The 12,151-nt window shown below is 33.3% G+C and overlaps 1 protein-coding gene across 3 annotated transcripts in view; it reads right to left on the bottom strand.

The window, feature by feature from the left end:
• The window catches only part of Pcdh11x (protocadherin 11 X-linked), a 612,116-nt gene that overhangs the window by 528,725 nt on the left and 71,240 nt on the right, over positions 1-12,151 (bottom strand). For all 3 annotated transcript variants that reach the window (XM_028853678.2, XM_028853679.2, XM_028853680.2), the window contains exon 3: positions 2,107-4,599. In XM_028853678.2, coding sequence (XP_028709511.1) covers positions 2,107-4,599 — 2,493 coding nt within the window. The remainder of the gene's footprint in view (positions 1-2,106; positions 4,600-12,151) is intronic.

Genomic DNA, 12,151 nt, shown 5'->3' with positions numbered 1-12,151 from the left:
GACTACTATCATAAAATACACAGTTGATTTATTTTTTAAGTTGTAAAAAGAATTACAATAATCATTTGATACTAAGACAGACCATTCTGTTAGTAAAATATTATTGACAATCAATAATTCATTTTCAATGGTACGTCTTATTTTTTGCCTAATTAACTAAGGCATTTGTCTTATGATTAGGATATGCAGCACTTAGATGTGTTATGAAAAATATCGTTATACAAAAGCATTTTAAATTTTATTCATTTTAGAAATTATCAAATAATAAAACTAAAATATAAGAATATTTACAAAATATATCACTTTCTATTTTATTTGTCGTTGTATATTTATATACTCAATTAAAATTTCTGCATGCAAAAATTTATATGCTCTTAAAAATAGTTATGAACAATATTTGCTTTACTAACTTCTTGGGCCAAGGCATTGAAAGTTATGAATTGCAAATGCCGTTCAAAAATAGTATACATTTTTCTAAGTAAGTGAGAAATTTAGCTCAGGAAATATTGTCTGTAGAAAAATAAATATTACTAATGTGCTACCAATAATAGATATTCTTATGAAGAAATAATACTAGTAAAAAGAATAAAAGCGATAATAACCAGAAAACTGGAGTTCCCACTTGAATCGTTAAATATAAGCAAAAGCACACTTTGAATATATTAGCCATCTAATACATTTGTCATTGATGTGAGGAATCATGGAACTCATCCAAACTGTAAAAACCACTCTAACTTCATTCAAAGCGTAGCATCATGCAATGGTGGATCTATTGCAATAAAAATAGACCTACTGTGGAATTAATACCTTACCTTCAGGGTATTATTAAGAGAAAAATATTAATATCATTCTACTATAATTGCATATATCTCCAATGATCTTTCGTATTCAAACTGTTCCTCAAATTATGATCAATTATTTGCACTGTTTTCTTGAATCTGGTAGGTTTCTTTTAGTATTTGTAACTTTCAATGAAAAAGAATATATTTTTGATTTTGTAACCATTATATTAAGCCTGAATAATTTAAAAATGTTTATTAATTGCAAATGAGCTTACTAACTTACTATGTTACCCAGTTGAAACAATAAAATCAACAGTATCATGACTTTTAGAGAAAAAAAAATTGTAGATAAACTCCACCACTTAACTTTATTAAGGATATAACTTACTTGAACCATTTAATTTACTCATGAATTTCTAGATAAATTTGTACTTATTTCTCCCTGGAATACTAATTTAAAAAGCAGTGTATAAATTCTTGTTTTCAGAAATATATTGGACTTTAGATTATTATGCAGAGATTTCTTGGTTCTTAATATGTTCTTATTTCCCTTTGTGCCCATTAGGCAAAGCAAACATATTCAATTTTCCAAAAGTCATTATCTTCTCAGAATTTTTCCTGAAGTATCTTGAAATATACAAAAATTTAACTGATAATCTAAATTTAAGATGCTTGCCTATCTCATTCTCTGGCTGGAAGATGAGAATGACCATGCTTCCACTTTCTTAATCTGTTTCAAAGCTTTACCATGTGAATGAAAGTTTGATGTGTCAACATAATCTTCAATTCCTATTATGAATATGACACTTTTCATTGTTGAGAGTTGGTGGCATGATGTCAAAGGGAACAGGAAGTGGATATGTTAGTATCATTGAAAGACCTTGGGCATCTACATATTTGCCCATATGAAGCTAGGATTCACAAAACCATTTGGATTGAGAGCTGCTTATCACATTTGAAAAAGTTTTTCTATGGGGAAAGAAGTCCAGGATTTTCTGATTCTCATGAATAAGATGGTAAAGAAGGTAGTGCTGTAATCTTTATTATGCAATTTTTGTAGTGTGCACTCTAGCAAGAAGCATTACACTGCCACCTACAGACAAAATTACCCTTATTAGAATCATCAGTCTGTACCAAACCTTCCTAATTTAGCATTCGTTTTTGTCTACCAAATTTAAATGAATTCACATTACTATTTGAATATTGCGTGTGGTATGATTGTTTTGATATTTCCTAGAAATCAATGGTCTTTATAATTCTACGCCACGTGAAAAGAATGAGAATAACAATTTAGAAAGATTACTTAGGAACTTGGATTACCTACCGGTCTGGCATGAACAGACACAGGAGTCTTGAAGGTTGTCACTGTATAGCTGCACTCAGAAACACTGTAGGGATCAGAACTGCTGGAAGAGCACTTGGAGATGGAATCACAGCCTACAAAAGTATTGTCAAGAGGCAGTTCCTGAATGATGTGGTGCTTTGAGTTCAGGGGTGTTTCAGGCTGGATCTGGAATGCAGGCTGAGGAGAAGCAGATTTGTAGTGTCTAGCCAAATCAGGGCTGTCAGGCTTGAATGTAGTAGGTGTAGTGCCCCAGTTGTATTTGCCCATCGTTTGCTCTTCCAGCTCAATGGGAAGGTCTAGTGTGACACTGTTTCTATCATTGTCAGCATCATCCGGTTTTGCTTCTTCAATAGTAACAAAATTAAGCAGCAGGTTCTTGGGGGCATTCTTCTTCTTTTTCTTCTTCTTCTTCTTCATCATAATCATTTGCCTATTTTCTGGGTTTGGAGTAACCCACTCAGAATTTTGTTTGTTTTTCTGAGAAGCCTTAAGGTGTGGTGATTGGCGACATCTTACTACAGCAGTGATGAAAATCACTAGGACAACAGTTATGGTGCCAGCGACAATGGCAACCACGATCTTGACATAGTCAGTTGTTGGCGAGGATGAATTAGTTGTTTCACTATTTTGAGTTGCAGGTGAGTCGATGCTTTTGCGCACCAGTTCATAAATCAGTGTAGCATTGGGCACTGATTCGTTCACAAACAGATTGACATTTACAACATTGAAGAGAGAATCAGGTTGTCCTAAATCATTAGCTTTGACTATCACTCTGTGTAAACCAAGATCTGAAGCACATTTCTCTTTCAGTGTGATGTTGCCTGATATTTGTTCAATCGTAAACAGTCCTTTTGTGTTTCCTCCAACAATGCTGTAACGAAGCTCAGCATTCATGCCAATATCATCATCAACTGCAACAACCTTGAAGATGACTGTGCCTGGTGTGGTGGATGGTAAAACCCATTCAAAGGAGTAATTGGAAGGAGGGTCAATAAAAATTGGTTTGTTATCATTAACATCAACTACATTTATGGTTACTTTAGCAGTTGTAGAACGTGATACCCTACCACCGTCCTCAGCCTTTACATAGAAAGTGTAGGATTCTTGTTTTTCTCTGTCAAATGAAATATTTGGCCGGATGACACCAGACTGTGGATCAATAGTGAATTGATTATTCACATCTAAGATGGAGAGAGTAACTGCAGAATTTTCTCCATAATCAGGATCAGTCACGGTGATTAGCCCTACTGTGCCATGCTTTGGAAGGTTCTCAGGGACATAGAAGTTGTACTCATTGTGAGTGAAAATTGGGCTGTTATCATTCTGATCAAGAACAGTCACAAAGACAGTGGCATTGGACATTAAGGGTGGAATTCCGTTGTCCTGTGCCAAGACGGTAAAGTAATATTTTTCCTGTTTTTCTCTATCTAGTTTCTTCACTGCAGTCAGGATGCCTGTACGGCTATCCAGGTCAAATTCAGGTGGTGCATCAAAACCTAACAGGTAGTTAATTTCAGCATTTGTTCCACTGTCTGCATCTGTTGCACTGATTTTTGTCAACTGTGCACCAGGAGAGTTATTCTCCGGAACAGAAAGGCTTATGAAAGACTGGGTGAAAACTGGAGCATTGTCATTTTCATCTTTTACTTTGATCAGGAGCATGGATGACTGATTTAAAGGAGGTTTGCCAGCATCAGCGGCAAGTAATTTGATGGCATATTCTCTTGTAGACTCAAAGTCAAGAAATGCAGCAGTTTCCAAGAGGAATTGATTACTGAATACTGGACGTAATCTGAAAGGAACTTCATGATCTGTGAAGCATGTCACCCTACCATTATGTTCAGAATCCCTATCCATCACAGTTATGAGAGCAATTTTTGTGTTAAGTGGAGCATTCTCTGAAAGAAGCACAGTGCCATTGGTTGGATTGACGATGTATCTTATGTCAATTGAGGGGACATTATCGTTGATATCTGTAACATTTACCAGCACCATAGCGCTCGCTGGTGTTGATCCACCATCAGTTGCCAAAACCAGTAACTTGTGGCTTGGTGATTCTTCCCTATCCAGTGGTTCTTTGACAGTGATAAGTCCAGTGGTGGTATTAAGGTGGAACAATCTCTTAGCAATGTTGGAGACTAAATTGCTGAAATAAAAATGAATTCTGGCATTTTCACCAATGTCAGCATCCGTGGCATGGAGCTGTGTCACTGAAGAACCTATTGGAGCATTTTCTGGTATACTGACTTCAATTTCCTTTTCTACAAAGACTGGGTGGTTGTCATTTGTATCAGCAACACTTACTTGCAAAATAGCTGTACTGGATCTTTGAGGAAAGCCACCATCTTCAACTTTTACTTTCATCACATAGGTATCCTTCTCTTCTCTATCTAACTCCTTTTGAACAATCAGCTGTGGCATCTTGTCTCCTTCTGGTGTTTCAATGATATCAAGACCGAAAGCATTTTGACCCTGGAAAACATGGAAGGATACATAATTTAAATTATATTAATATACAATATCACGATTATAAGTTATAATTAAATGTATGATGAATCATGTAATGAGAATGATTTACAATTTCTAAGATTCATAGAACAGTAGAATATTCTCTGAAACAAATACCAGAAAATTATAGTTCTGAGTTTCAACTTGGCCTACAGTTAATATTATGAACACAAACAATGTAAAAAATTCTTTAACATATTCAATACAAGGCATCTTTTGATAATAAATGTCATTTATTACATAAATTTTTTATATTTCCAAAAGAAATGTACAGAATTTTCACAAGGACTGTCCCTGAAGTTTCACATGCTAGTGGAGCTATTATTAACTGTCTTGTTTTTAAACTACACATTTAAATAAGTCATTTAGTGCAACATTTTAAAATAAATGAAATGAAAATAAGCATCCAATTTACATTTTATTGACGTCTCTTTTCATAGGAAAAAATGTTTTTTATGTTTTATTTATATATAGTGTGAAAGTAGCAAGATGAAATTTATTATTCATCAGGCACATTTTAATAAAAATGTTTTATAAGAATGTGATATATTAATAATTATAATGGTTATTATAATTAACAAAGATAAAATTAGGGACACATGGTAATTAGTAAATAACTTTTTGTGATGATATTCAAATAGAATTTTAGAAAGGCTTAAATTCTCAACACTTCAAAATTGCAAGTCATGAAATTTTTCGATTCTCAATTCTATTCTATTAATTGTAAGTATATCAATAGTGGTTCCCTAAAATGGTCATGGAATTTTTCTGAGTATGGGATATATGGTGGTAACTAAAAATAATTAACATACACTAATAACTAATGTGTGAAGTGAATAATAATCAATGACTGTCAAAGTATGTAAAAATGGTATTGAGTCCAGGCAGTGGTCATGCATAACTTCAATCCCAGCACTCTGGAGGCAGAGGCAGGCAGATCTCTGTGAGTTCGAGGTCAGCCTGGTCTACAGAGGAAGTTCCAGGACGGGCTCCAAAGCTACACAGAGAAACCCTGCCTCAAACAAACAAACAAACAAACAAACAAAAAAGATGGTATTGATATCAGCAAAATAATACACTTACTGAGTTTTTAATAAATATAATGCTGTTTCAAAGAAATAAATATACCAATGTTAATGCATTTCAAATGCAACTTTTCAACTCAGAACTTAAGTATACACTGTTCAAACTATTAAAATTTTAATTACTAAGCTTGTATATTTATGCATTTTCTGCATATATATATTTAGATTTTAGTCTATCTAAAATTTGAGTTCTGTTGCTTTTTCATAAAGATTAAATGAAGTTAAATTTCCAACAACCTACCTACTTACTGTCATTTATTTATTTTAAATGAAATTATAACAATCATAAGACAAGTTTTTGTAATGTTCAGGGTGATAAAATAAACATACTAGTTGATGGATATCATGGCTATTGTTCTCCTGTTTTTTCCTTAATGAATGAATTTTCAGTGTTAATGGAGCATTTAAATTTAAATTTTAATTCATTAAAATTAGAAACAATTTAAAATCAGTTCATTTTTTGTGAAATCATTTTAAATAATTTTGGAATTTCAACAGCTCCATGTGGTTAATAGCTATTGTGGTAGATCATGTAGACAGAATATTTACATTATCAAACTATATGGTTCAAAAATACCTTTTATTTTTAGATTGTTAGTATTTTTAAGTATGTATATATGTGTATCTGTGTGTTGGTATGTACTCATGGAGGCAAGTATCTTCAGATACATCTAAAGTTGGAGTTAGCAGACATGGTTGCTAGGAAATGAACTTGCACACTCTAATTAAGCACTCTTAACTGATGAGCCATCACTCCAGTCTCTGAAATAGTTTTCGTTACAAAAATAAAATCTAATCTACTGAAAACGTACTTTTCCTCAAATATTTAAGTGTATATATATGATTTCCTACTTTCATGTTTAAATGTCATGTGAGTGAATCACTAAGTCACTTATTTATTTAAGCCTTAATATACTAACACATGCAAGCACAGAGTAAAATTAAAAAAAAAATCATTGTTTATATGTACAATTTGTAAGGATATGACACGCACATTAACTGTCTGTTTCAGTTATAAATGTGTAAGTTAAAAACATTGATCTTATTTTCAAAGGCAGGAGAAGAGCTAGCAGCCCTTGGTTAATTTCTCCTTTCAAAATAATTTTCTCATCAATGTAGACAAAGAAATATTCATTATGTGTATACTTATATATTTTTGCATTTTACATCATTAAAATTATAGAGAGCATTATTCTCTGAAATAATTTTGATTTTCTGATAATGGTATAATAAATGCAAAATTGTTAATAACTAATAGTTATAAAACATTTTATAAACATTTTTGTTTTAATTATGACAAATATCTGTAATTTGTGGCTAGCATATTACTTATGAAATATTAAAGTGTATGTCTCTTAAACAAATATAGGTCCAAGCAATATGTGAAACTTAGAGAAAATGACATTAAATGAAATAATTAATATGACTTTTTAGATTTTGATACCATAAATTACATTGATTTCAAGTACATAAAATTGCTAGTTCTAATTAAGATCAAGAACATTTATTTTATAGACTTAAAAAATCTCCTTTAATACAAAAGACTTTAGTCAGTGAGTGATATTTCCTATTTGATTAAAAAATGAGCTTTGGAGTTGCAAATACACATCAGACGGACAGACAAAAGCATGCTAAAGTAAGTAAAATGATAAACTTTAGTGAGTCTCTAATTCTATGCAGAATCATACAGAATCAAAGAACCAAAATTTGATGCTTTACTGAAAATTCCAAGAGACATACTTTTGCTTTTGAAAAGTAATAGATGTCTACACCAAATTTTGCCTACTGTTCTGGGAAAGAAGAAGCCCAACCACTGTGGTAAACTATATTTTTGACATGCATGTGCGTAACACCACTTCACTGCTTATTGGAAGGTAATAAATAACCCAGCACTTTCAGTATCATAAATCTGGTACAGTTGCCCAGAAAATGCATACAGTGCCAGTAAATACTAGAAATAGTTCCAAAGTGATTGGATTCTAAAACTGATTAAATAAAGGCATTTACTCTGTAGATCAAGAAAAGGTGGTGGCAAGACTAAAAATTCCCTCCTCAGCTTTTGCTACTGCAAGATTTATTTTTTTTTAAGTGACTTTTAAAAGTTGTTTTTTTCTTCTTCTTACATATACTAGTACATCTTTAGGTAGAAGGAATGACTTTAGGTTACAGAACAGTTTGAAATAGATAAACTACAGTGAAATGGCGATTTCAGAAAACAGGGAAATATACTTAACATTCTCAGTTAAAATGGAGGATGCTATAATGTAATTGCTTTTATTCCACTATAACTGTCTTGTTTTGCTGTATAAGAAAGAGTCTTTCTTTCACCATTCATTTATAGCACTGTGAAGGGAAATACAGCAAATTGGATTTTAAACAAAATAGCTTGAGTTGTTAGTCACATATATGTCAATAATTCTGAAGCTACAAAGTCCTTCTTACATTTCATTTAGAGTTAAGGAAATAGAATAACGTGTAAGAAATCAAATACCTATTTTTCAAAATGAATTTGAGCTAAAAATATTCATAGTAATAGTGCTAATTTGGGTAAAGTCACATAGTGCTTATAATATCCTATATAATCATTTTGTTACCTGCATTTAGCAAAGCTTATTATCAACAAAATATTCACTTAATATTACTCAACCTTTTTTTAGAAGAAATTCTTTACATTTATATTAAAGATTTGTAATTTCCTTTTGTAAGTGAATAGATATTTTTAAAAAGTTTTGAATATTATTTTAAGTTCTGTCTTTTTATGGCCATGTACCACTGCTTACTCTATTAAACCAATAAACATATTATTGAAAACATATCTTCAAATTGTAAGTTTTTTTATGTATTAACAACTACACAATGCTGCTACTGGAATGATTATTGTTGCCTGATGACAAATTTAACAAATTCATTCATTGGATTCCTCTTCATTCTTTTTCTTTTTGTCTATTCTTCACTTGATTTTGGGAATATAGATGTTTACTTACAGAAAATGAGTAAACCTAGGTATGTTGCTGCATATCTTTACACACAGTGTTTGGGATCCTGAGGCAGGATTGTCAGTTCCAAGGTAACCTGAGCTAAATATTGAGTTCCAGGACAGCAGAAAAAGGAAAAATATGGAAATGGCTAAATGTGAGATAGAGAAAAGAAATGAATCTAGAAGGAACCTCACAATATTTGATGAGCACGTATGCTAATTCCAAGTTCTAATTCTTGCTTGTAATATTTGGCTCTCTTATACCCTTTTCTCTCCAACTCTAAGATTTACAAAGGTTAAGCAAACTCATAACTCTGAAAATTATTTTACTATGTCAATATTTGATACAAAATTATACAAGAACCTGAGATTTTACTGTTAGATTTTACTTGAAAGTATTTTCTTTTAAAGAATATATCTCCAAGCTTGTATTTTTATGCCTAGATAGTTTAATTGAATGAAATGACATTCCTGATTGCTGCTAATCAGTTGTTTTTAAAATATATTCCCTTGTTCAAAAGTTAGATGAGCAGAGTTTACAAGAAAAGATAAACCATAATATGTCACATCACTAAACACTAATACTTGAATGTCCTTCAAGTATGAAATAGCTTTCCTTGTCCAAAAAGTATACTGAAACTCACTGAAGGTAACTGACTTTTTTGTCAGAATCCAAACAAGAACTCTGTATTATGAAGAGCTCTGAGCATGAGATAAATATCAGGTAATTGTTACTTTAAAAAATGAACACCACAGATTTTTTGTGTGTTTTCATTTTGCTACAGTTTGACATATTTAGGGATTATTATTTTATTGGTTTGTAGGGTTTTTTGTATTGTCTTTTGAGGTTTTGTTGTGATTTTTAAAAAAGAACTATAAATTGGGTGGGTTGGGACAGGGAGAGAATCTGGAAGAACTTAAAGGAGAGGAAGAATATAATCAAAATATATTTAAATTTAAAAACTGTTTAAATAATAAACCACATAATAAAAAGAAAAGAATAAGATGATGTCAAACTGATTCCTACAATAATCTTTGTAATTTGAATAAACTTTACTGGAAATTTTTTTAAACAGCAAAACAAAACAATAAAACTCCACTTCCTGATTCTGGAACATTAAGCTATCCCCACAGGTTTCTTTGAACCTGGGGGCCTATCTTTCCACTGCTCCAAGAAGTTCATCATATTGACACAGTCCAGAAGTCCTGGGCTCAAGAGATTCTCTTGCTTTAGCCTCCAGAATATCTAGAACTACACAAATGATGCTGGCATAACTGGACATCAACATGTGGTAGATTACAAATAGATCAATATCTAATCTCCATGTAAAAAACTCAAGTCCAAGTGGATCAAAAAACTCAAAATAAAACTGAAGGACAAACATTGTGTGTACCCACTCATAAGTGGGTACTAGATATAAAACAAAGGGTACTCAGGCAACAAAGCACAACCCCAGAGAAGCTAAGTAACAGGGAAGACCCAAAGAGGGATGCATGGACTGCCCTGGGAAGGAGAAACACATGAGATTTCCGTGAGTAAACTGGGGATGAGGGGTGGGCAATGGAGGATAGAGGATAGTGGATGAGAGCATAAGAGAATAGGATGGTTGGAATGGAACAGGGAGGGAGGGGGATGTAATGAAAGAGACACCATGATAGAGAAAGACATCATAGGGATAGAGAGAAGCCCAGTGCTAGGGAAGTTGCCAGGAATCCCCAAGGATGACCCCAGCCTGGACTACTAGCAATAGTAGAGAGGGCATCTGAACTGAACTGACTTGCCACAGAGATCAGACTGGTGAATACCCTAACTACCCACACAGAAATTTTCTCCAACAACTGATAGACTCAGATACAGAAATCCACAGCCAAACACCAGGCAGAGCTCCAGGAGTCCGGTAAAAGAGAGAAGAGGGATTCTATGAGCAAGTGCATCAGGATCATGATGGGGAAACCTGCAGGGATGACCAAACCAAACTAGAAGGAACTCATGAAAGTCAGATCAATGGCTGTGGAGCCTAAATGGGACTGGTCTAGACCCTCTGCATGGTGAGACAGTTGTGTATCTTGATCTGCTTGGGGACCCCCTGGGAGTAGGATCAGAATCCATCTCTAGTGCATGAGAGGGCTTTGTGCAGCACACTGCCTATGGTGGGGCACGTCTTGCAGCCCTGAGGCAGGGGGAAGGGCTTGTACTTGTGTCTACTGAATGTGCCTCCACATGGGAGGCCTTGCCTTCTCATGGGAGGGAATGAGGCGTGGGGTGGGAGGGGAGGCTGGGGAGCAGGAGGAGGGAAGAGAGGGATCTTTGATTGGTGTGTAAAATGAATGAAAATTTTTTCTTAATTAAAAAAAAATTGTGGAATCTCAACAATATGGCTGTTTAAATAAGACCTTAACAATGACAAGACCTGTCATGCCAAATTGCCAAATGGGATCGGGGTAAGCTTGTGAGGCCTTACCCCTAGATGGAGAGCTACATATGATTCTAACTGAGAGATAGGGAGGAATGATATTCACCATGTATGAGAATCATAAATGGTTACTCAATCATATAAATACATGCAACTTAAAACGGACTCAGCAGGTCACTATATATATTTAACCACATATATGAAACAAGTAACATGTAACATGTAACATATATGTAACTTGTAACAATATTTTATTTTAAAAGCACCAGGAGCTGAAGAGGGAGCAGAGTTAGGGTATGACATGGGAAGGATTGGAGGGAAGAAAGGGAAACTGCATAATTAAGTTTGAATAATAAAATATTTTAAAGTTATCTTCCAATCTATCTTTAGTACTACTCTACTACTTCTGAACTGTAACATTTTTGTGGATAAGTCAAATTCAAAAAACATAATTCACTATGCTAGGTAATTAAATTATACAATATTTCCTTTTTGTTTTTGTTTTTCTTAAAATTTTTCTTTCAACTGGGAAATTAAACAAAATAAATTATCTAAAATACTTTAGAAACATTTCATGTGTAATACCCTTAATCTGAACTATCATTAAATCAGTAACTAATATAAAGATTAGTTTTATTTAAATTGTAAAGTTAAGTCTGTTAAGAAAATGTTTCATAAGCTTCATAGACCTTGATGGAGAACTAAGTATTTGTTTATTAATAATGAATAGCTAACATTCAGCATGCCTGGATACAGTGTCAGAGACAATTCCTGGTTAAGAAAGTCAATAAGATGTTATTTTCAGGAGTAGGAAAAATAGTGTTATATGATCTAAAGCTTTACCACAATATTTTCCCTTGCAAGTCTCGGGGTTCAGTCTCCTTCCTTCTATGTTCCATTTCCTGTGCTTTTGTTGTTATTTGCTTGTTTTATTTGTTTTTATTGTGGTGAAGACAGTTTTACTATGAAGCCCTGACTAGTATTGATCTAATGTCCATCCTCTTGCCTCAACCTCCTGATTTCTGGGATTTGTGTCACTA

Source organism: Peromyscus leucopus, chromosome X, assembly GCF_004664715.2.
Source record: "Peromyscus leucopus breed LL Stock chromosome X, UCI_PerLeu_2.1, whole genome shotgun sequence".
NCBI classification, from domain to species: domain Eukaryota; kingdom Metazoa; phylum Chordata; class Mammalia; order Rodentia; family Cricetidae; genus Peromyscus; species Peromyscus leucopus.
Note: the sequence above shows the minus strand (reverse complement) of the source record. Positions and strands in the feature narration are given on the sequence as shown.